Genomic DNA, 26,546 nt, shown 5'->3' with positions numbered 1-26,546 from the left:
CTCTCCCTATCCCATCTATTCTTCCTCCCACACCAACCACTTCCTGGCCCTGTTTAAGACATAAATTCATGTGTGCATTTCTGTCCACTCTCCACAAAGAATAAGGCAGATTTTAAATTAGTTACAAAGTTGAATTGCACATTCAAGGTTTGCAAACATGAATATACATGCACGATCATATATTATATAACCATTTGTACAGGAATGACTAATGAAGGAAAATATCCTTCAGCTGTTTATCACAATGAACAACAAATACAAGCATGTAACAATACCTATCACTCATTCACAAAGGTTTAGCTTTGCTTCTGAGTGCATGCTCACACACTCTTCCTCTCACACACAAGTACTCATTCTCTCTCCCTCTCTACCCCCATGACACACATACGTTTGTTACTGGCTACTGAAAGTGACAATGGTGTCAATGCTAATAGCTGTTAGCTCTGTGTTTAAATTACAGTCTTGTCTCAAGGCAAAAGAATAAGAATCTGGAGATGCAATTCAAGAACTGATCTCATACACAATATTATCTATTAAAGCATGACAAGGTCCAACTTTTCAAATCCTTGCACAAAACCTTCACAGACAGAAGTGACTTCCTGGCATTAATCTTCAGCTCTCTTTCAATGCACTACTTGCATTCTGATACTCTCACATCTACCTCCCTTCTCTGCAGTTTCCTACATGTGCATTAAAATTAATTCAATGTGAAATGTACTGTGTTTCATGAAAAAATAACGCCTCACTAACATACTATGACAACATGTTCATCCATTTCACTGATATCTTGCTTAAGTTCAGTGATGTAGCATTGCTTCCAAGACAAGAATCCCTTCTTTAAAGTCATTTTCCTTCTCCAAAACTTCCCTCTGCGGTGCAATGATGGTATTCTATCATACAATATTGTAATATTATAATAATATTGTAAGCAAAAACAATAATGTCAGGTCAATCAGAAGGGTTCTGTACTATATTATCTGTACATCTGTACAACTTAAAATTAAAAAGCTCCTAAAACACAGGGCAGGGAAGCAATTTACAATCTATCCTAACAAGAATTTACAAAAGTTTTGTAAACCCTTGTTTCAAGAATGTAAGTCAATGTTTTTTTTAATTAAAAACACAGAACTTAAAACTGTCCCAAAGGTTCAAAACATGGAAAATGTCCTACTGCATAGTCACAGTAGGAGGAATTAACTGTAAATGGTTCCACATCTAGAATACAGACCGTAAGGGTAAAGAACAACCTTCTCTCCTTGCTGTTTTTAGTTCACCTAGAACTCAAGTATTCATTTTATTCAGTCATGTTACTTAGACACTCTCAAACCAGTGACCTGCTTTAAAGATGAGTGGACTAAGCATCAGCCATCCAACAATAATCAACTTTATTTTATTTTTTTTAAACTGTTCTATCAGTATTGAAGTTTGAAATTTGTCCATCCAGCCTAGCATCTAGCATTGTTTTACATCCATATTGAAATGCAATCTTGTAGGAGCATTCATTAACAGAAGTCTTGCTTGCAAATACTCTCCTTTTTTTGGAAACAGGACAAAATTCTAGGAAAACTGCTATTTCTTCAATTAGCACTTAAATATCCATAGCACTAGGAATGGTCCCATCATACCATCTACTACTAAAACTGCCATCTTATCATTTCAAAAAGATATTTTATTCTGCCCTTATGTCAGCGATCTGCTTTTCTCACAGCTCATCAAACTGTCTCACTTTGCCCCTTCTCCATGATCTCTCTCAGTCGCTTCATGCGAGCCTCCTGCACCGGGATGGGGTGGCCAGGATGACTACGATGATAGAGACTGATCAGGTGGTCATATTCCGAGCCAGTAAACTGTGGACCCTTTTCCGCAATGCTTGTAAGAACATCCTGAACAGAAATTTGATCAACGAAAACAGTTTTTTAACAATTCATATTTTCAGAATGACAGCATTATGGCTCATTCAAGGAAAGGTACTTGAAATAAAAATCAAAGAACACCAGTTATTCCTGAATATGATTTCCTGTTTGTAACACACACTTACATCAGGACTAAGATATAGAAGCTCATAGAATTGCCTGGCACGATCTAAATCTGCTTCCCGTGTCATTGTAATGTTGGTCAAGTTTTGCTGAATTGCCAGAATGTTTCTGCACCTAAATGTAGAAAAGAAATTTATAAGTTTAAGTAAAATTATGACCCAAGTGAGAGTGTACACACAAACATGCACACACAAACGAGGATGTGATCACAGATACATATACACAAACATGGTTTATTTTCGTGTTAATCATTATTTCCTATTAAGAATCACCAATTTTGATATAATTTATGTATCAACATTTTAAATAAGACAACCAGTGTGACAAAAACACACACAGACAGAGATCTCAAATAAACAAGCAAGTAAGTCTAGAAGTACAGCAAAACATAACTACAAACTGTGCATTCTTGTTACAGACAGAAAACTTGGACCTGTAGCAGAAAGATAAATAAAAAGACCCATGAGAAGCATATTGTGGTCACTTACATCTTCTTAATCCCATTCTCATTAATTTTCTTTAAGAACTGAACACTGCTGATAATGATTGATGCCACGAGGTAACCCAGTGTTTCAAAGATGTACCTGTGCTCAAAAACAAAATTACAAATATGAATTAAACATATCAATCTTAAAGACAAAAAAAAAGTACAGAGAAAGCTTGGGTTCTTCTAATAGCTTCTATTCTATGCATAGCCTAACATCATTAAACAGAAGAAAATATTAATAGTGTCAGTAATGATGAGATATTTTCTTCAAAGGAACATTTTTAATTAAGAACATGATATATCTGTTCTGCTTTATTTATACTTTGCTAAAATTAATCCCATTCTTATCTTCTGCACACAAGCCAAACTCTATTCACTCTGAGTTTCTCTGTAAAAATTCAATTTTAAATGATTCTGTAAAAAAAAGTCCTTATAAAATAAATTATTTCCTCTATCTTCAAGTGCAACAGTGCTACATATATAAATCAAGACAAAGTAACTGTAAATTAACGCATAACTCAGCTACATGTCCCCAGCTTAATTCTCCTACCAGTTCTCTACTGCAATACATCAATAATACAAACTTGAACTTTTTGGGCTGCAGACTCTGTGACAGCACCTCCTCCATGCTGCTTAGGTCCTTGTTTAGCTTCAGAACATTGGAATCTGGGTCTAGGTCATCAATGGGTCCAGCGTAGTTTGACTTTAACAAGCATAAATGAAGTTTGTACAAATTATGTACATAATAAGTCAACATGCAGATAGAAATACAGTGATGTAAAACATCTTATACAAAGTTTTAAAACTCACGATGCTGCCATCGGCAGTGCAATTCCAAAATCTAAAATGCATTTACAAATTCAAGGAGCATTCTCTTCTCACCTGTTTGGCAACAGGCAGCAGGTAGTAGAAGCAATGTACTCGAACCTCCAAGTGCAACAGTAAAAGGCACACTTCTGCCAGATCACGGAAATCCTTCACAAGGCTTCTAAGTGATCTGTTCAGTGAAAAATGACAAATCAAACATTGAAATTAGTTTTAAAAGTCTGTCTTACAGCTGTAACGCTGGGTAATAACACTGCTATAATAATTTATCATTTGTTTCCATTCTTCTGTTCTCTTTATACTTTGTTCGGGAAAGAAAATTTGACAATCACTGCTACACAATCACTCATCAGACAAATCTTTATGGGAAAGTGTTCTCAGCTATTTCAGCAGCAATAATTGCAGTATCTACTTATGATACCTGATAACTACACATGTGCTGTATCTGTGATAATGATGACAAAAGAGTGTACTTACTCAAGTGTTTTAGGTGATACTGACACAGCATCCTGTCAAAGAAAATTCACTTTTTAAATTTCAAATATTACTCTAAAAAAATAACAGGAATATACTTTTTTAAAATGTATACACTTTAATATATTTACACACATTTTTATCATTTGCCTCAGGACACAGGCTATGAATCATATTTGATGACTCATTTGTTCTTTACAGGTGTCTTAGATTTTGGGATCTTTACTTCGACATTCAGTAATTTGTGGCTTAATATTTTCATCAAACAATAATAAGCTCTTTAACAAACTCTGAAAATTCCTTTAGCTAAGCAAAATCCCTGCAGAAAAAATTTTCTTTTTTAAGGTAGAAGATATCTTACAACAAATGCCTGAACATTCAAAATATTTATTTACAAAAAACGGGTCTTGAAAGGAAGCATGCAATATTTAGCCTACCCCGATGACCTGCAATGGGAGTTCTGAGGCAGGAAGGTCAGGTGCTAGTGCTGGCCTGCTTTGCTCTGCTAGACTATCTGCCATCTGCTGCAAACGACTGGCAAACCACTCCTGCACATCAGAAAAACTTTCAAGGCACTTCAAACGCCAACACAGCAATACTGCAGCTGTTTTTTTGCAATAACTAATGTCAGGTGAGCAATGCATGACAATTTGGTCATACAATATCACAATGCTCACTCTTAATACAGTGATGCACCAGGACTTCATGCTCCACTACCCCACATTAGAATATGTATACAACCACTTAAGTACTTGTGCAAATGCAGTTTTACTTTGAATTCCTAAGTGAACTTATCTACATGCATGTGCACATGCGCTGATGTATGTCTACCCTGGCTGACCTGACCTACAAACCAACTGTTTGATTACAAGACATCATCAAATGGAAAAAATGCACTTTAAAATACCCTACACATAAGCAATCCTCTAAAAGACAATCCTAGAGGAAAATTATCATTCATCAGATTGTAATCTTGATACAATCCTTAAAGAAAAACACCACTCACTAGACTCTCGTGCACATTGGCAACAGTCCGCATCTGTGTCACATCTGTGATGATCTCTTGCTGTGGGATGAGGGTCTCATCAGTGGAAAGATTGGTGATCAAAATGATAGCTTCCTTGGAGTTAAGTGCTCGCATTTCCTGCTCTGAACACACAGTTCCATCTAGTTCCTTTCCATCAGCACTTGGCTGAAGTGTATGCCAACTGGGCAAAGACCTGTTATCAAAACAGCTACACAATCAACGCTCATTATATCACCATAAATAATCCCCACATATTAGTTCTCATTCTGGAATAAGACATCTCTTTCACAAGTCACTATGAATGAAGATCTCAACAAAATATTCTGAACTTAATTACCAATTGAATAAAATCATAACCAGTCATATATAACCAGCTTTACTATATTCTGCCAGTTGTCATTTTTGCTACTGATGTTATATAACCCCACCTCAAAAACCTGCTAATGTCTTCATCTTTGGCCCACATAGCAGAAATGACACGGCGGTCATCAGAGCCATGCTGGACAATGTCGCGGTAGGCGGAGTGGCATTTGTCTCTATATTCACGCAGAACATTGCAGACCATGGTCAGAAACTGATCAGCATAGTCTGGCAAAGCCAGCATTAGCTCCTGCAGCTCTCCAATGCTTTCGTCCACAGTCACCGTGCTCTGAGCAGGCATCAACAAATGAATATTATCAGTGATAAGGAGTTTCTACACTAGTGTAAGAGTTTCACATAAATACCATATGTTTCTCCTGTAACTATGATTGGCAAATAACAGAAAAGATGGATGAAGAATGCATCAGGAATTGTGGATACTGATGTTCATGAGGAAGTACAAATCCTTACAAAGCAAGACTATTAAGATTTTACTTGTGCACTTTACAAATTATTATTGCTATTATTCACACCTGCAGTAGTGGTCTTGGCACACCCATTTCTCGCCGAACTTTTTCATCAATCACATTCCTCAAGGCATCAAAACCTACAGAAAGCAGATGCAATGTTTTTGTAAAGATCACAAAAAAAATACAATTTTTACAATCAGCCAATCTTTTCTGGTAAAAACAATTCTGACTTACTGCAATATGAAAATCTGTCTTATTGTCACACACAGAATTGTCTACTATCCCAATATCAGAATGTAAATATTCCAAAGTACTCTTGATAATAAACTGTTACAGCATGCACATCAGATGCTAAAAGATTATGAATGGAATTATGAAATTACTATGATATAATTCATAATTTTTTTTATAAAAAGTAGATATCAGTCTGCTTTTAAGACAACACACTAGGTACACTGCTAAATATAAACTGGATTTATTCTCCAATATCCATCATGTCATTTGCCTTCTGAACACACTGAATGCAGTGACTGAATACAGTGACCTAAATTAAACATACTCGTGATTTTCTTGCTTTAATATATGTAAAACATTTTCTATTAGCAGAAACACAAATCCAGAATATGGAACAGAAGATGACTGCATGTGTGAAGCAAACAATATGACATTTACAGGCAAAATCAATATCAAACTAACATGGTTTTTTTTTGGAAAAAAAGTCACACATCATTTAAGTACCATTTAAAATGCTCCATTATACAAGCTAAGTCATCAAACCCAGTTTACTTAAGCAACAGTCATATTAAAAAAGTGCCACTGTACTCCACAAAATGTTAAAAAAGCTCTTACTCATTTGTGTTGTAAATATAAATCTTAAAAGTAATCTCTTACACAGATTTTCTGACCATTGAATACACATACCACAAAATAATCAACCAAACAGAAAGAAAGTAAGAAGGCAGTAGCAAACGACCTATAAAGCATCATTTACTTAGTAAGATGTTTAAGTGAAATTGCATACTTAACAACAAAGAAACCAAATATTTTCTAAACAAAACAAAGAAAACAGCACAAAGATTATCACAATATTATAATCTGAAATCAAACTGATAAAAATGAGAAATAAAACAATAAAACTGTTTCTTGCATTCATGACACAAAACAGACTCTAGCAACTGCAAAACCAACATTTGCTAAACATTCATTACAACAATAATAACATTTTGCAAGCAAATTTCAAGTGTGACAGATGCTTGTGGGAACTGGTTGCCATAACAGCACTCCCAACTTACACTTGTGCCCCTCCTCCTCATCCACTGGCGTGCACAAACAGAACAGTGTTTTTTAAATACATTCATGCATCTCTAAAATGTTGTAATGTTGTACTGTTAACTATTTATCAAAGTGAAGGTCAGTCATTTCTATAGAGGAATATCATAACAGATACCATGTATAGCATAGACTATAACAGATATGGTGCAGACAGGATATATAATGCAGGTTTGATTCAAAAAGAGATTGAAATATCTGGCAGACAAAATTAAAACAGGCTTTGAAGTGCTTACGAGTGGTGGGAGGGTAATCAATAATGCAGACTTAACAGCAATTGTGCAGCTAATTGTGATGGACTTAATAAAATCATAACTGTACACCCATAAACTCTCACTTTTTAAAATTAATTTATTTTGTTGATACACTCCGTCAAAAAACAAAAACCTAAAAGAAATGTGGCCTTTTCTCATACACAGGAAGGAAAAGGTTCGCATTTGAATAAAAGTAAGGGACTTTAGGGATATTTCTTCCAATGAGAATGCAGCACTCATGTCAGTAAATGTTTGTAAAAATGATGCTAACACGATAAATGCTGTAGTAATTACTCGAATGCAGATGTTATCTCATAAATGTATATCCCGGAATGACTATATATGCTTTTACAAAATAGAAAATGTCAATGTGAAAGTAATTTCTCAAAACATCAGAAAATGAATTTGCAAAATTTGACTCCTTTAACAGACACCCATATTAATGTGAAAAGTGTTTTGAAATGTTTTCAAATAGCCCTGCTCTCAAAGACATTATGAGATAATGTAATAAAAAAAATTAGAAGATAAGAAAAGGAAAAACAGTATTCATCAGGAAATAAAAACAAATGTTGCATCTCATGCAAAAGCATTCAAAGAAAGGTTCAGCTTTACAGACATGCATGATGAAAGAATCCACAGCATAATTAACTACTAACATATTAACAGTTTTCAAAACTGTTACATCCAGAACTTCTGCATTTCAAAATTCATAAACAAGACAGGATTTTTCACTCTTGGAAGTAAGTGTAAGTTTTACTGGTTTAGTCACTAACCTAAAATCCTGTCATGTATCCCCACAACATTTACTCTGAAAGTGCAGATTTTCACAGCATAGTGTGATGCCAGTTTATCAAAGTTTAGCACGCATGTTTATGAAACAAACTATATTTTGAGGCCAAATTTGATAAGGATTTGTACAATGTGTAATGTGGAGCAGTTTTTTGGGGGCAGAGCTTTTACTGTTTGTAATTTTTTTAATTATTATTGTTTAGTTTGGGGTTTTCATAGTCTGTGGGGTTTTGGGTAGACTTAATGATTCTAAAGGGATAAATCTTAAAACTTCTAAAATTTTACGATTTTAATTTGAAGCTGGATGTCTAGCTTCAACTATTATTTTTTTTAATTTATTTATATAGCACCTAACCCCACCAACAAGATTAGCCTCAAACACTTGCATGAAGTCACGTGAGCACACACGTATCAAAAAGCATCCATTGCATCGTACAAATTCATTCACCATTAGTCAAATCATAACCATTCACTCATTCTCTCTCACATCCCCCACACACACACAGAGTGGAGGAAACCAGAGTATTGAAAATAAATACTGCCAAGTTGTAAACAGGTGTAACACTCAGAGACAGGGATGTCAGAGCTGAAATATGAACCCACAATTCTCACTGTTGTGGTGAAAGGTGATTTAGCCATTGTGACACCAACTGCCCCATTATATGTTTTAACTGAACCATGTTTATCATTTGTTGGCTTACTCTTTCTCCATCAATGTTATGTGTCAGTAGGTATGCACATTATACATGCATCCGCATGCATCATTCAGTCATGAATACTCATGTCCAAAGCATGCACTTGTCATTAAAATGAGCAGAATTCAATACATCAGAAAAAGAATCAGCCACAGTATGGTTTGCAAGTGCAAAAGTGTTGGATTAAAATACAAAATAGTGTTTCATGAAAAAGCTTGTCGATAGAAGTAACAAAAAAGAAAGAAAACTTCCAAAAAAATGTACCCGATGTTGGCACCACTGTAACAGTAACATATGTCTCATGAAACTCTATGATAACTATGCCATGAGATCAATAAAAGAGTAAAAATTTCAGGTTCGCATGCTCCCAAAATAAGGAATAAAGTTTTGCATAGTCTGGACTAGTGCAGGCAGAATGCAGTCACTGTGGCACTTCTTCTTTGTGTCCACTGAAATTTGCCAGTGAAGAGTTTACTCAATATGAGTAATGTCTAGATAACTGACAGATCCCCTTCCTAGCACCAAGCCTCATGACAGGTCAGTTAACAAATATCTTGAAGTTCAGGGACTAAATATCTTAAGAGATGAATGAATTTTCTTTCAATGTCTGAGGTACTTGTTAGGTGACCATTCCACACATTATAGCTCAAGTGCATTCTACTTAACAAAATACTACACTCATGTTATAAAAAAAAATCATGCATTTAAAATTACGATTATGGTGAAAAGGCTGATAGACAAAGAAATGGTGAGAATGATAATAATGAACATATAAATTAATAAATAATATCAGTGATCTACTCTGCATTTATAATATGTAATACAAAGCATCATCACATTCTTCTATCAAATGTTTTTATATTGGCCAATAACAGGTTTTTTATTTGTGTAGATTTATGTGTAGACGTATATGAATCTCAGTGTGCTTTTGACTATATACATGTATGCATGCTTGTGTGTGTGTGTGCATGTGTGCAAGCACATCTGTGTCTTTGTATACAGATGTATTGTTTTACTGTTCGTTGATCTACCACTCAGGAATTTGCTTATGTTTCTTGTTGAAATTTCGAAGGGGTGTTTTAGTGCAGTAGAAAGATTACTGTTTCCATACAAAGTCGTGCTTCTATTGAAAGATTACCTCTTGTTGCCACGTCAATACTCTGTGAAACACGCTGGTGAACTTGTCCCAGAAAGGCGTTCTGAACAAAGTCTGTGATGAATTCTTGTAGGCTGGAAAAGCACCACAAACACAGTTTTATGCTAAGATAAAAATGAGTGATATAACTGTAGAGGGCCGGTAGTCCGGCGCTGTTGTTAGTTTTGGCGGGGTCAGCGGATGATTGTTGTTGGCGGGATCTGCTGTGTAATGTCCACTAGTGTTTATACTAAAATGATGTATAATATCCACTGGTGCTTATATTAAAAGCATGTATGTCAATGCTAATGATGGTGTCTGGAGCTTCCAGAGTTTAAGCATGATAAATCCTAATGGATGACTAACTTTATTCACAAGATAATAATATTTTATATCAACAATAATATTGCCTATCTGTTTCATTTTCTTCAAAATACATACCCAGCTGTTGACTCCATGGCATCTTCAATGTCGTGAATAAATGCTTTTAGTGGTTTGTATATGGCTAAAGGTAAACAAAACAAAACTGATTGTATGTCAAAAAAAAATCATATTTACAAATAAACTATATACACTGTATCTGTTCTGGCAAAGGAGACTAAACTATCTGAATTTAATATTCAGACAGCTGCTTAGATATTAATAAAAAGTATTTAATATGCCCAATCAAAGCATAAATAATTATTCCTTCATCATATATACTTTGCTTAATTTTATCATCAATATGTTGTCTTACCTGTAATATTGAAAGCTGAGGGTTTGCAGATTTTCTGCTGCTTGCTAATTAGAGTCAAAAGACTTTGCTGACCCACATCTGACTGGAAACAAAAGAGATGCACTGTTATCTTCTTTTCTTGTTATCACATGTAACATCTAATAATGACCTTTCTAGACATTTTTGTATGCCTGCTGTTAGTGTGTCAGGCAGACTTATGCCTTTGGTGAGCATAAATTAAAATAAAGTCTGAACAACATAAACATAAATGCAACTATGTTTAAACAAATAAAATACAGAATAATGTAGTCTGAATTCTTGTAAGGGTAACCACACTTACAGCATCAAACTGACGAGTATCCTCAATGTAACTATTTGTGCTCAAAGCATGGAGGGAGGCATCAAAGCGGAATAATGTCACCTGCAAGCAAAGAACAGTAATTTTAGAACTGAACTGATACTAATAAACTGATAAAATGCTGAAAGCAAATGACTTTAACTCTTCCAACCTTTTCATTTGTATACATCAATCTGACAGTTTTAGCTGTGACACAGAAATGAACAAAGATCACGAAGTTTTTCAAATTTGTAATTATAAAGGTCATATCTAAAGATACATTAAAAACAGTAAGGAATAAAAATTTTATGAACTTTGAGGAAATTAAATTAAACTTTAATATTGTAAAAAAGTAAATTACATATTATTCACAAATAGTTATGTGCATAGAAATATTAACACATACATAGTTAAGTATACTCATGCTAGAACCTAAATGCAGAAACACACATATGCATGCAACACAGGCACGTGCACATGTACATCCACACACACATATATATATATGTAGGATTGTTTCTTACAATGAAGGAATGCCATTTTGCCAATAATATCACCAACATTTTGTTTTATACCTTCTTTGGTTTGCCAGGTCGCTTTTTGCCAAAATACATGCTGATATCCATGGTTGGCTCATCAAAATCACTGGGTGCTTGCTGCCGAGAGGATAGACTGTTGCGTACATCTAAATACTCACTCAGCAGCACTTGCAGCTGTCAAAAGAAAGTGTAGACCTGAGTATTATAATGCAGTTTTCAAGCGTCAATTGCACCGCTGTTGCTGCCACTGGCACTGCTTTAAAATCAGTCTGTCTTGATATCACCTATGTTGCTCTGAGCAACATACATTTTTTATATCAAATCTTATGTCATCTATGTATTCTGCAGCAAGCAGGATGGAGAAGCAAAGTGTTCTATGTTCACAGGTCACACAACCAGGTTAATTATTCTTGATTTGAATATGCAGCAAATGTTATTTTGATTTTGTTGTTGACCAGGAATGTTAATTCACCTGTTGCACAAACACAGAGGACACATATGCCTTACACAACTCTACACTAAGCATGGAAAATCATAGCTAGGACAGGCAATACCACTAAGCATGAAACAAATTACTAATTTTCAATTTAAATATTATTAATATTTTTTAGTTTACTATTTTAATATGCTGGACAACTTATTTTTAAATATCTATATAATTAAAAATCAAGAAAATCTTACCACTGCTTGAATGTTGGACCAAACATCCTTCATGTCATACACAACATCAGCATGCAATGGCATGCTTGAGGTCTGTAACATTAAGTGACAAGTGTATGCCACCACAAAAAAAAAACTTAAAAATAAACTTGACTAAAGAAGTGGCATACAAATTAAATGACTGCAGTAGTAACAAATCAGTCTTGCTAAAAATTATCCTGAACTATTCCCAGTTCAACAGCATTAGGCCTACAAAACATTTCCTATTTCAAATCAAATATGGTCCTTTAAGTCATTGTAGTATTTACATCACTAAATTACAAAATAAACTAATGTCAAAAGTTTCTATTGCCTAAGTAATTTCTTATTTATGCTGATTAAATAAACCAAAATCATTGCCCGTTCAGTTTTATTTTATTCTGCCATGTAAAATTTTTTTTTCTACATACACTGAAAAACTAAAGGACTTGCCCAATTCTGCCCTGTCAATCAAGTTTCTTTCTTTGCTCTTGGTAGGGCTTTTAACCAAGCCATTGAACAGTTTTCTATAAACTTGAGAGTCAAGTCAACCATATTTCAATAAGTTCACTGTTGAATTTATTTGAGTCTTACAAGTTTTTTCAGTTTTATATAAATCAGCCACAAGTTTAAAATATATTTCCTTTCATACAGTGTTTCCTGAGACTTTCATAAACTAACCCAGTGACCTCTTTTTGTATACCAAGTTTTATAGATAAGTAGAAAAAGTACTTTCTTAGGTTTCACAAAAAGAAAACAAATATTTTGAAATAAAGATGAGGACTAATATTCAGATTGAGAGAATTCCTTAAAAGCTTTGTGAAGCAAACATTTGTACTGAAATAAGAAACATGACCTTCTCATTTTATTAGCAAATAATTTTAAGAAATACTAAGCTCAGAACAGCTAGTGAACTTTAAAAGAACAAAGGAGAAGTGAGTACATAAACAGCTTTGAACACAAATCAGGCATGCTTAAGAGATTATCAAGACAATTAACTAGAAAAAGCAAGCAAAATTAACAGGAATAACAAAATAGCATGGCAGCAATAAAAAATGCTGAACTCAAAAAACATAGCACTAAGCAGAATTGAAAATCTGTAAGCATATCAGGCAGAGGTTAATAGCACCATTCATAAAGACCAGTTTCATAAACTGTCAAAATTTAAAATTTTGTTTAATCTTCATATGGTGCATCTCTAATAATTATTTAGCTATGTTATTTAGCTATGAAGGGAACATTTTTAGAGAGATGTAGTGCATATGGACAAACTCCATGTAAAAAAGATCAATATGGAAATTTCAATTTACATACCTGCACAAGGTGATTGGTTTTAAGATATACAGAGATTGATTGTTTACATATGATAATGAATTTCTCGTTAATTATTATTCCTCAATCCTCAGCTCTTCATGGGCTGATCTTGAAGATGAATAAATCTCACAAATGTGCTATTACCAATGTCACGGCCAGTAAATATAAGTGAAATTCCAGAAGCAGCCAGTATTGAATACTTTTGACTTGGTGTAAAGTTCAACCACAACCAAAAACATCAACAAAAGCAAACATTATTTTTTGAAAATCAATCTACATGTCCTTGCTCGTTTTTGGCTGGCATCTTGATGGCAAAATTTCTTAACCATTCTTCATGTTCCGAGACCTCATGGGAACTCTCCACTTCCAAGGAATCAGCTTCCTCCTCAACTCTTCTTGTTACTTCCTTCTGAAAGTTGGGGAAGGGGATACTCCAAGCAAACATAAGTAAGCACGAACTAAAACTTTTTGTGCCAAATTTGTTTCACAACTAAATTTGGCTCTCAGAGATTTGCCCTAACTCATTCATTTGTGGATAAAGGGATGGGCACAGAGTGCTTTAAGGACAGAGTTTGAATACAACCACATGAGAGAATTATTATTGCTATTTATGCAGACAACTGCATTACTGTTATTTATACAGACAACTGCATAAAAAGATGAAAAATAAAACCAGTTTCAGTCTGGTGAAAAGCTTTTCTTTGAATTCCTAAAGGACAAACACAAAAGACAGCTATGGTAGCTTTTCTAGAATACTGCTCCCAGTTTCAAAAAAGTAAACAATAAATGAACGAACAAGTAAATGAAATTCAAAAGAACTCCACTCATGGCCATCAAATCTGAATCTTGGCCTTTTATAAGGGCTTGGCACTGTTGAGCTGTTGTAGTAGGGGTGGGAAGGGGAGGACAGTGGGACTTGATTTGTTATTTATTCACTGCTTTACTTTCTGTTCCATTTTGTTTACTTAAATGCATAAAGGAATATGTCAAGACAAATTACTAGGCTGCTAAAAGTATTTAATGAATATCAATGCTAACACAGAAAGTCTCATGTCAAATGATGTTAAAAAAATTAAGGAGTAACATGACAGTGCTACATATAATGATTTTCTTTGCAGAAATTGGAATTCCAGTCTTATTGTATGGTATATGGTATTAGTGTAAGAGATACAAGTATTTTGTACAAAAATTTTATTGAGAAATTCTTAAACAGCAAGAATATAAAAACTCTAGTTTTTAATCACCTGAAATGGTCACTTGAAGCATTACAACACTGAGCTTCCCTGTGATACATGCATATACATGCCGAGTGCAAAAGAAAAACTTGTGACCCTAGTCTGCAATAATCTTGAAGCATCATAGGCTAAGCAAGATTTGCAGAAAACCTAAGGTCTAAATGAAATGTCCTTTCTCATAAGTTAAAAGCTATGTGTTTTAAAACTAATTTTTATAAATAAAAGCATTCTAATAAACTTATAACTCTACAAAAAAAAGTTTCTCTCCCTTAATTTGTAGTACATCATCTGCTAAAGCTAAAATCTGGTAAATATTTCAAAAATTTCTTTTCTTCGCTGTTTAAAAATTGACTTACAGCATTCTAAACTGAAATTATTAAACAGATGCAAATCCGCACAAAGTGCAACTCAACGTTAAAAGTTCAGACAGGGTCACAGCCGAAGATCATGCCATGCAAAATAAACAAGAGGGGAGAACTCTTTTCAGCAGATAGTGGATCAACCATCTCCTTTAAGCTTTGCAGACAATACGAGCATCCATGGCATATTGCACAACAAAAATGTGTTACACGTGAAAACAAAGTCCTGCAAGATCAGACCACTACAGTTCAATTAGTCAGCATTACCTCCACTTCACTTCCATGGACTTGCTTCAAATGGAAAGCAACAAAACACAATTCAGCATTTTGTACAGACTGGTACTAAAAACTGAGCTAATGATGAACATCACATATTCTTGCTGTTTAACATGATCACATACTCATTTTCTGAATAATTTGTTATCAATTTAATAAACCAAATGTTTCGAATTTTCATATATGTAATTTATGGCTCCATCATTTGCTTATTCAAAACACTGTTTATTCCTTTCTTTCAGGTCTGGGTACATCTCTAAAAAAGACCACTTTAACAACAGAAAAGAATCCGAGGATCATAACTGATTTGACATCTTAGTACCAGACTGATCAGTTCTAACAAGAAGATTTAGAGGAAAATTGTCTTGATATTCAGAAGGGGAAGCTTGTTAGCACAGAAGCCTGTATTAGTGACATTAAGGACTGGATGGTAACAAACAAACTTAAACTCAACGATGATAAAACAGAAGCCCTCCTATGCTTGAGAAGAAGAAATTAATCTTCCCTCTTTTGTCCACCAAATCACATCAAGGTGGGCGAAACTAATGTCCCCTTTAAGTCCTCCTTCAGGAATATGGGATTCATTGTCACTCTTGTCTGTGTGATCATTCTTTCTGGGCTTGATTACTGCAACTCCTTGCTTGCCAGCTGCCCTGAATACCTTCTTCATAAACTCCAGAACTCTGCTGCACATATGGTGCTTAGAGCAAAGAAACGGAACCATGCCAATCCTCTCCTTAGTTTCCTACGCTGGCTTCCACATGCTCTCACATCCTGTACAAATCTGTGTTGCGCTGTGTTGTGTTGTGCTTTAATTTCTTTGCTGGCTCCTGCCTCTGGCTATTTCTCTGAACTTCTCTTATGTCTAAGCTAGACAGCTCCGCTCTTCATTTGACAACCATCTCCTAACTATTCCTTTCACTAGAACAACAACATATGGTCACACAATTTTTAGTTACTGAAGAAGAACAATGGAATTCTCTCTCTTTCCATATCCGCTGACTACCCACTATTGAATCCTTTAAATGTGCATTGAAAACTCACCTCTTCCTTACTCCTAACAACAGTCCACACAATGCTAGTCCTTTTTCACACCCTTTCCCCCTTTTCTGCTTATTACAGAATCACAATAATCTCAGTCCTTGTTACTTGGTTCCTCTTTGCATTTTATGTATTTGCTTTTAATTCGTCATTGGTACTTTTCATATGTTGTTCGTTTACTCTTCTCTCCCTCGTATATTGCCCATGTCTCATTCTTGTTCTTAAGCGCTAAGAGCATGCCTCTTAGGAGTGCGAGTACACGCTACACAAATTTTGCGTTATGATTATTATTATTCAGTTATAGCTATGCAACTGTAACTGTAGTTGCAAATATATTTCAACAAATAAAAATTCTAAATCACTGGATTACTTTATCTAGGATATAAGATTTAGCACAATGCCAATTGCAAAACCAAAGTTACATCCCCTGAAATGTGGCTCTAACTGAATCATTGGGTTCTGAGAACATGGGAGGCTCTGTGACAAGGCGCTTAGTGCGCTTGATGTTACAGCAGGCAGTTCCTTGCCTTGGTCGACTACAGAAAAACTTTGTTTGGTCACTGAGCTGGTGTGAATAGATGAATGATAGAAGGTAAAAGGGAATGGATAGGATAGTCAAAAGCCTTGTCAAAATCCAAAGTCATGTAGAGTGGCAACTGCCATTTGATGGACTGTTCAATGATAATTCGTAGTGTAGTGACATGGTTTGTTCCCTCTCTACTGCCAATAGGCTAAGTGACCAATCACATTTCCATCACCTTTTAAAAGCTATATTCAAGAGATTATCTACCTTTACTTTCAATCTCCCATATTTTTCATGGGTTTTGTGATAAGACAGAATGTTCATCCTTTAACATCAACTTATCAAAGAAATTTTATAAAAATTGTAGCTTCATCATCTTCTAACCACTGTTCACAAACTCACAGCTGAATCCTTAGCACTTATTTCTGTCTGCAATTTTTTAACTATTTTAAAGGAAATTTCTTTTTTATATCATTTCATGATTCATGTCTACTTTGCCAGTTCAAGAGTGATTTACATCATGATGCAACTATATCAGGTTGCAGGAAATGTGCACGTTTGGGTGCATGTTCATTTTTCTTACGCAGTGGGATGTACCCAGGTGAATTAAACAGTAGGTGTCAATGTGCTGGTGCACATGTGCATGCTGATATGTGTCAAGGAATTCAGATGCAAATGAAGTTTTAATAGGCTCAGGAAGAGATCACCCATATAAAAACCACCCAGGATGAAGCTTATAGAATTTCCTCAATGTTTCAAAATCCTCTGAATTTTGAAAATGAAATTCAGAACTTTTAAATGTGAAAAGTATAGTAAGAGTTTCATATATAAGTAAATGACTTTTTTATTATCCACTAGAAACAAAAAGGTTTTACTTCATCTGTTAGCTTCATCTACTAATGATTTCTTACTAAGACAGAATAGAAGACAATTCATAAATTGCACAATAATAACAACATTAAATGATAACTATGTTTGCTTTCTTCTGAAGTGCAAAAAGCAAAAAAGACCATGATCAATGCAATTTTGGCTTTGTCTTCATGCTACATTTACAAATTCTTATGAACCTCTGCTTACAAAAAAAAAAACCTATAAGTTGCAAAAAATAAAAAAGCAGCCAATAAAATGCAAGACTTCAGCACAAAACATCAGCTTCCAGTTACACTTAGTGAACTGGTATGCATGCATAAAATTTTTTATTACACTCCACCTGTGCACTCCCCAATAGACTGTCACATATGATCTCATAACATTTAAGAACATTTTAAGGTTTATTGCAGGCTAATATTCTTTATCCTTTGCACACATGCAAACAGTTTTTGTCTGACCTTAAAGCTTGGAAACTTCTTTAACCTCAAAGCTGTTATTTCCATATATAAACATTTCAATCACTTACATAAACCTAGCTTAAGCTGATGTTGAGTAGTCTCCACTTACAAAAACTAAACACTAATTACAAATCCCCACACATACTTGTAGCTAGAATGTATATATTATAGAGGTTTCACTCATCATCAAAACCAAACACTTCACTCTTTTGCTCTCATTGGTTCTTCTGCCAATTAAATTGCATACGCAGTCACACTTCCTTTTGTGCAAGTATGAATACAGTTCCACATCTGTGTCCTGTTGGACAATATAGGTAAGCAACGAAAAAAAATGAAGGTGCTATGTATTGCTTTGCCTACTGTAAAATGTAGTCAACACTTACTGTCAGTCTCCGCACATCGTTGAGGATCAGCTGATGTGTAGCGGCAATGCAGCGAAACTGCTGGAAAATAAGCTGCAGTAGGTCTAACAGATGTCGAGGCTCTGACTGGCCAGCTAGGCTATCACTCTGCTGACCAGCACTGTGAGAGATGAATAACACGTCAACCTTTATCGTGCAAACAAATCTTTTCCAACAGGTCATGAGGCAGTGATACCTTAGAATTCCTCTATCTTCTAAAAGGAAGGTTACACAACATAACCTATGCAGTTACATCAGCAATAATAACAATCATTTACAAATATTCATAGCTTATTCTTAGATTTTCTCAATACCTTTTCATGCTAAAAACTATAGATATATATATATTTACATATTATGCATCTGAAATCAGTATGTTTAAAGCACAGATCAGTACACAAACTGCCACAAACAATGGCACTATCGAATATGGTGCATAATGACAGTAATGGAATATCCCTGACTGTACATATTTTCCCCAATTCAACACTGCTTGGCAAAATGTGACCTTATTAACTCTCTGGTGCCTACTTTTTACTGTGCAATTAGCAAATTCTAAAGTATTCATTGCAAGCTTATGTCATGATCAATATGTTATGAATAGTTGGAGTTAGTGTGTTAAGCTTTACCAGCATCTTACACACTTATCATTCTGTCCTCAACTTTTTGACAAATAACTGTGCAAACTTCCCACAAAACAGTTAAGTCGAATGGCTTTCATGCAAGTGCAATCTCTAACCCAGTTATTAGACTGCCATAATGCATATCCAGCAAAAGACACTTAAAAGATTTATAGACATTAAGGCAAGGATGCATACTGACATAATATTGTTACCTTTCAGCTATTTGCTGGGTAGCTTTAGAAACTAGCGAAAGGAGTTCAGGTTCAATTCGCATCTTAGTAATCTGCACATAAGAAATCATGAAGAGAATACAAAAATAAAATGATGCAACAAATTGTCTTTTTTGTACTGAGGATACTTAAAGGACTAGAATTAGATAAAAGCTTAATTCAATATAGTATTTTCTCCAATCTACAATATACTATTTTCTCCATGTTTCTTGAACAAGTATGTTTTAAAGGCATGTTGGAATGACTCTACTGACTGCTAATGGATTTTCCAATAAAGGAGCTCCAACAAGCTTATGATGAACGGGCAACCCTGCATTTGCCAAAGGTTTTTATCTTGATTCTGGGAATGGAAATAAGCAAATATATGCAGAAGCATAAAGATGCCTGCTTAGAATGTAGCAAGTTCAGAGAAAAAAGAAGGGGCAGAGCATGTCAAGAATAGCAAAGTGTAGCAAGTTGATGTTCTATGCAAGCCTGGACAGGAAAACAGTAGAGAATATGGAGAGAAGATTTTGAAAGATCTCATTTGTGTGTTTTAGAGTATAAGTTGTGCTGGGTTTTGGAACTGTTGAAAAAATACAGAGGACAACGGGACAAGCAGTCAAATCAGAAGTGTAGAGCCGATGATCATTAGCAAAGAACTGACTGGAAATAGCATGAGAAAAAAATCAAAAGAGATAAAGGCTTTGTGATTATTGTCAATTTACTAGTCCATCTGCTCATCTTTCTCTGCAGATTTAAGACACTTTCCATCCTTACTGTTTGTTCCTTGCTTTCTCTGTCTTCTATGTTTGTTTTTTATTGCTTGTCTGAATAGTTGTTTCTCCTTCCGCCCTTCATATTCTGTCTGTGTCTCCTACATTTAGGAGTGTGAGTATGCGCTTTACAAATTTTGCATATTATTATTATAATAAAATTTAAAATTTTGTTCCTAATGCCAGCCCCTGAGGGACCCCAAAAGTCAAAGGATGACTGTTGAGAGCTATCAGCTGGTATGGCCTGGGACCTACCCAAAAGGTAAGAACTCAAAAATGTCATTTATGACCTTCAGCACTGTGGAAAGGGTGGTAAACAGACTGAGACTGAGTAATGAGATTGCTGAACTCAAGATAAGTTAATAGTTGTTTCAGGGAAACTTTTTATAAACACTTTAGAGAAAAAGGACAAATTTTAAAATGGAGGGTAATTCTTCAAATCATTTACATCAAGGGAAGGCTTTTCAGAAAGGGTTTAAGCACAGCATCTTTGAAAAAGGTAAGGAATATACCTGATGTCAAACTTTGATTGATAATGTGGGTCAAAGATGGAAGGACAAGGTTAATAATACACCTAAGAAGAGGATTGGCCAGGATGAGATCTAGCATATATGTGGTGTTTGGATATGAGAACAATGCTCTTTTTTATCATTCTCAGACTCTGGTTGAAATGACAAAACTGAGGGTGGATCACAGCTACAGTTTTTTACATGGGATGTGGGAGAAAACAAAGAAAAATAAAGAATTGGAAAAGATAATAAACAGGGCAAAATAAGTATCCCACACTACTGGAAAAGATAGAACAAATGTGCAAAATTAAAAAAAGGATGCAGATGCAGAACAAAAACATAAAAATAAAAGAATGAGTTACCTCTACAGCTTCCGGAAGCTTGCGCAGCACAAATAGTGATTCCATCAAGATGTTGATGAAATGGGTTAGATTTTCTGTAGGGTCCTGGTTCAGATCCTCTGTTACCTCCGAATGCACCCCAGATTTGTTTGGATCTGTGGGGGCTATGGATAAATATCAACCATGACACGCAGAATTAGTAAGCATAATATTCATTAATATCCTGAATGTAAATTACTTAGACACGAATGCATGCACACACAGTGACATGCACAGATGAAATATGACACAGTATATAAATATATGAAACAGTAAAATACAGTATTCTGAATTCTAATTAAATTTTACATTTTCTGAATAAACCCATTGTGTTTTGTAGTGTACTTTGATACTGTCAAAAGGCTCAGGAATTGGTCTTACCCCCTCGTGAAGGTACAGCATTATTTGATGTGCCATCAGTCAACCCCCAGACACTGGCATCTTTGCGTGAAAGGCGGGCCGATCCACTCCTCTGCATACTTTGCGTCTGTACAGCTCGGACATAGATCTGCTTGTTCAACTCCTCAATCAGCTTTTCATGCAAGGTCTGGAAAAAAAAACAAAATAAAATGATGAATGCGCTCTATAAAAATATATTCACTCACTGATACTATCTTTACTATTATTTTCAATATTTCTTCAGTTGTGGTCAGAACAAGTTATTGAATGCCTTTTCACATTTCTCGTCTTTCTACTTTCCTAAGGAATCAGAGATGCTGATGACATTTTATTGTAAGAGCTAATGTGTGAGATATTTCTCTTGCATGCTGTCCAGATACTGGCATGTTCAGCAAAATTGTGTAATGATCTTCCTAACCAATCTCTTCATTTAACTTGCCCCAAGAAGGACAGAATTCTGAATATGTTTACCATGCCAGATTTTTGACTGATGTAACTGCAACTGTTTATACTATTATAATGCCAAGTGATGTAACAGACACGTGAAAATCATGACTACTAGGTTTGATTTACATCAATGATATTTGGCTGATAAATATTATTAAAACCCAATTCTCATTTAATATATTTCATATATCTTCCATATTCTAACTCGATGGAACATATGAATTTGCCCAACTTCAGAAGTGCAAAAATCTTAATAAATTTATAACATAATGAAGATGGTCTTAGTCTTCAAATTAAAAATATATGTAGTGTGTAAAGTGTGATAAGTAGGAAACTGAAATACCTCTTTGCGACTAATCAGTTCAACTTTCAAGTCCCGCAGAGCATCCACTCCTGCAAGAGGTCCCTCCAGCTTTGCCACTAGCCAAAAAAGAAACATTTCAAACAAGATAAACACTGCCCTTAAATAACTCTTAAAATGGTGGTTATACAAAGTTGCAATTAAAAAAATCTATAATAGGTCTTGGGCATTACATATATCTGGTAATGCAGTAAGCCTTATGTTTAATTAAGGTGTAAAAGATGTTGCAGAGAAAGAAGAAGAAAAGAATTGAGAGTTCAGTTGTTTTTTTTTTTCGTTACCTGCTTGAACTATCAGGTCTGTGGCATGCAGATAATGCTTTTTAGCAATGAAGTTGTCCATTTTGTCAGGCACTTCCTTTATTTGTTCTCTGAAAAAGGGATTGACTATATTCTATGACAAATTTTTAAGGTTTTTTTTTTGTCCATCAGCAACCAATTTTACTTCCCAAAAGCATATCTCAAAAAGCGTGAAACTACTAAGGTTTTCTACTGATGTTAATAATATGACCAAAGAAGAGAAATAAGAAGGCATATAAATATTTATATTTTCTTTTATCCTCTGCATGTTATAAGACAATGCATATAGTGTGGAAGGATGCTCTAGAAAACTGGACATTTTTCCTTCTATTGTGTTTACAAGTTTATTTGGACAAGAGTGGCAACTATTTTAGGAAACAGATTAACAGTGGCAACTATTCTAGGAGACACACATGTGCAGACAACTGTTCAGAAAGGAATTAGATTACTTACATCTGCTCCAACATGCTAAGGACTGCCTTGTGTTCCACACCATCTCTCCATAGCTTGCGAAGTTCGTCTCGTTTGAAATGCAGCAATGTTTTGCAAGAAGACAAGTCCTCCTTGATTTTGCGTATCTTTTCACGTGAATCTGAAGTGATTTACATTTCTTAATCTTATTTTGGATTTCTCATATATTATTATACACTTGTTAATGTTCAAAACAGCATGAGGAAACCTGAACAAAAATATGATATGAATACTGAACACTGGCTTCAATCAATATGTATCTTCATAATCTTAAACATAGTTTTTGTTTTCATGAACTAAAACAAAATTTTTCTCTTCAAAAAACTTTGATCAAAGTTGTACCTGAAGTTCTTTGAAATTTTTTCCTTAATATATTTATTGATATTTCAAACTTTCTATAACTGATGTTTAACTCTTAACTGTTAGACACAAACTTAATCCTCACTTCACTCTAGAAACAGCCAATGAGCTTCACACTCTATCTTCTACCTGCTCATTATTTTTATGGTGTTATTCTGCTTTTGAAGGAATGCTAACTATAATAGGTTATGTGTCCATGATGATGAAATCTTACCATTTATACTCTTTGTCATCTTGCTAAATGACTGTAAGATTTTTGTCACATTCTGATAATCATCTGAAAAATAACCATCACTTAATTACAAAGTTATCATGATTGATAAATTGCTATACATAAAATGTAATAATCCTTAAAATATTGTACCCAATTATGACAAGAGATATGATAAGTTTGGTACTCAGATAACAACATAATTTTCTCACTGATCAGATCACAAATATACATACATAAGCAGGGAAAGTATTGTAATTGTACAACAGACCCTGTTGCCTAACCTTGAAAGATATTCAAAGTTGTAAGTTTATTGCTTATGAGATAGTTCACAATGTATGTCTTTTTAAATTTATCAAAATTGCTTTTGTCAGTGAAAGTGTAATTTTGACTAAAGGCCAGCAAGACTTCATTTATAATTACATTCAAACCTTAAGAAGACCCAACCAACATAACCTTTTTTATATTTTCTAATTCTCTCACTTATTTTATATAATAAACAAAATTATATTATACAATGTCCAGAAAATGAATCCTAATTCTCTGTAAACTTGATGAGTTATTCTGCTCTGAGAACTGTATCTGACATTAAAACAATTTTTTTCAAATACCCTGTAGCTTTACTTACTTGCTACAAGCTCTCCAAGGCGCTTGTCACTTTCTCGAAAAGCCTTTTCTATTCTAGTCTTTTCTTGTTCTCGGTGTTCAAAGTCAGCACTGAAAAAAAAAAAAAAAATCGCATATTAAAACTTTTCATAACTTTCATGATGTTTGACTTAGCTGATTGACCACTTCACAGTAAGGACTGGAGTGAGGTAAGGTTGTATGCTCTCGATGACAATCTTCCTGATCGTCATAGACTGGATCATGAGAAGAACAACCTCTAACAGCAAGACGGGCATTCAGTAGACTTTGCCAGGCAACTTGAGTATCTTGACTTCGTGAATGACATCAGCTTATTGTCCCACAAGCAACAGCATGCACAGACAGAGGTAATGCGGGTCAACAACAAGCAAGAAGCCTTCTACATGGAGAATGTATTATGGAGTCTTACCATTTCATCTACCTTGGAAGCTTAGTCAGCAAAGATGGAGGTGCAGATGAAGATGTAAGAAGCCGAATAAATAAAGCCAGGCTTTGCATTACACACCCTGCGACCTATCTAGAACTCCAAGGCATTATCTCTGTATACTAAGATCCGCATCTTTAACGCAAATGTAAAGTCAGTCCTTCCAGAGACATGGCATGTGACAAACACCATCACCAATAAGATTCAGATATTCACCAACTGATATCTGCGCCACATCCTCAACATCAGATGGCCTGAGAAGATCTCCAATGCAGACCTGTAGGAGAGAACCAACCAAAAACCTTCCAGCCAAGACATCAAGAAGCAGAAGTAGGGCTGGATCGGTCACACCTTGCGAAAACCGGCAGACAATGTAACAAGACAAGCTCTGGGCTAAGACCTACAGGGGAGGCGCAGGGTTGACCCAGACAGACATGGAGGAGATCAGTCCACAGCGAGGTGGAGGCAGCTGGCATGACATGGTCCCAACTGTATGCCCAGAACCAGGTCCAATGGCATGGTGTAGTTACGACCTATAAGCTCCACTGGGGGTAATTAGGAACAAAAAGAAGATGCTTGACTTGCTTACCTATCCAAAACAGACTGTATCATCCTTCAACAATGCATTGAGAACATGTCTTCAATAGTATTTTTGAAACAAAGTACTAATTTGCAGGATAGAATGCTGCTTAACACAATATTTAAATGTAAGATTGATGCAAGTGACTGCTTGCAACAGAAAAAGACTTTATATGCATGAGTAGGCAAGAGAGAAAGAATGTTTGCACACATGTATGTGTGTATACCTTAAAAATACTAATATCTTAAAAATACTAACAAGACCAAAGAATCCATCGCATAGTATGCAACTACCAGGTTCAATAACTTCAGGCTGCTCTGAGATGCGATTTGTTTTCTAAGAATGGGGAGAAATAGGAGTGGAGGATTTAAAGATTACTTTCCTTTTTTTTAAATATTTGAAAGTGCCTTGAGCAGTAATTTGTTAGTCGAACCTTTACTTACCTTGATGACAGAGTCCTCACAATAGACATCAAGTAAGCTGACTGCAAAATTAACAGATTTAATCATTTACTCACGTGAAGACACTGGATAAATTTAGAATTAAATAAATATAATAGAAATACATACTATCATATTTTATAGTAACCAAGCTCATTTTATTTCGAACATAAAAGCTAAAATTTAAAAAAAAGACACTTTAAAAAATCGTCTGCTAAGACTGCTGCTGAGCGTCGGCAAGATATTAGCTAAACTACGATAAAGTCAAACGCTATTTTAAAGGTCAACTGTGAACCAGATGTCTGTTGAATGTCTTACGCCAGTGCAAGTATCGCTAACCGAAGAACTCAAAAAGCTTTGTACTCACAGAACCTTTGCTGGATATAGGCGTTTTCGACTCATCCGACGCCATTTTGGAGGAAATATCAGAACGGAACTTCAACACAGAAGAGCTTTTTTTCTACCAGCCTCATCTTTAGGACTAACCCAGATTTGTCTCTGCAAGTCAGAACTGTCAATGAATATTGGTGTCGTCAGTAAAGAGATTCATGATCTAAGAAAAGTCAACATCGTTGGAGCATCCAGGCCAAAGCATTTCATCTCATACACATTTACCTTCCTACCATCATTCGTACAGAACAACATCGGCTAGAGATGAGGTCACCAGCATGAACCGTTATATCGTCCATTGTTAATATGTTCGAGTTCGTTCATAGCAGTTTTCTTTATAAAATGATGTATTCCTTTATTTCTTGGTGATCCCCATTTCCTAACACATCGGAGAA

The 26,546-nt window shown here is 35.0% G+C and overlaps 1 protein-coding gene across 6 annotated transcripts; it reads right to left on the bottom strand.

Moving 5' to 3' along the window:
- Positions 1–110: 110 nt before the first annotated feature.
- Positions 111–26,333, bottom strand: LOC112564426 (exocyst complex component 4-like). 6 transcript variants are annotated; one of them, XM_025239233.1, is made up of 30 exons: positions 26,129–26,333; positions 25,765–25,805; positions 24,301–24,389; positions 23,676–23,738; positions 23,084–23,222; positions 22,613–22,701; positions 22,314–22,390; positions 21,506–21,671; positions 21,107–21,249; positions 19,463–19,533; positions 18,610–18,748; positions 15,326–15,349; positions 12,154–12,225; positions 11,509–11,646; positions 10,937–11,017; positions 10,618–10,699; positions 10,323–10,386; positions 9,885–9,976; positions 9,011–9,025; positions 6,972–6,995; positions 5,743–5,816; positions 5,278–5,498; positions 4,829–5,042; positions 4,260–4,370; positions 3,826–3,857; positions 3,406–3,520; positions 3,108–3,226; positions 2,525–2,620; positions 2,039–2,150; positions 111–1,883 (listed from the first exon to the last, which is right to left on the bottom strand). In XM_025239233.1, the coding sequence occupies exons 1-30, from the start codon at positions 26,171–26,173 to the stop codon at positions 1,713–1,715; spliced, it is 2,919 nt and encodes a 972-aa protein (XP_025095018.1). In that variant the 5' UTR covers positions 26,174–26,333; the 3' UTR covers positions 111–1,712. The 6 variants fall into 6 exon arrangements, with proteins under 6 accessions (XP_025095018.1, XP_025095022.1, XP_025095019.1 ...); XM_025239237.1 differs by lacking the exon at positions 15,326–15,349; XM_025239234.1 differs by lacking the exon at positions 9,011–9,025 and having other exon boundaries at positions 26,129–26,332.
- Between the last annotated feature and the right edge of the window lie 213 nt (positions 26,334–26,546).

The sequence above is a fragment of the Pomacea canaliculata genome, linkage group LG5 (genome assembly GCF_003073045.1).
Source record: "Pomacea canaliculata isolate SZHN2017 linkage group LG5, ASM307304v1, whole genome shotgun sequence".
NCBI classification, from domain to species: Eukaryota; Metazoa; Mollusca; class Gastropoda; order Architaenioglossa; family Ampullariidae; genus Pomacea; species Pomacea canaliculata.
The sequence above is the reverse complement of the archived record's forward strand: the minus strand, read 5'-3'. Positions and strand labels throughout refer to the sequence as shown.

What these genes read in the sequence shown, in the direction of transcription:
- LOC112564426 (XM_025239233.1), bottom strand. Translation starts at nt 26,173, where the DNA reads ATGGCGTCGGATGAGTCGAAAACGCCTATATCCAGCAAAGGTTCT. An exon ending in TGCTGTACCTTCACGAGGGG is followed by an intron (nt 21,250 to 21,505) that starts GTAAGACCAATT and finishes ATTTATCCATAG; the next exon opens with CCCCCACAGATCCAAACAAA. An exon ending in GAGAATGGGATTAAGAAGAT is followed by an intron (nt 2,151 to 2,524) that starts GTAAGTGACCAC and finishes TTCTACATTTAG; the next exon opens with GTGCAGAAACATTCTGGCAA.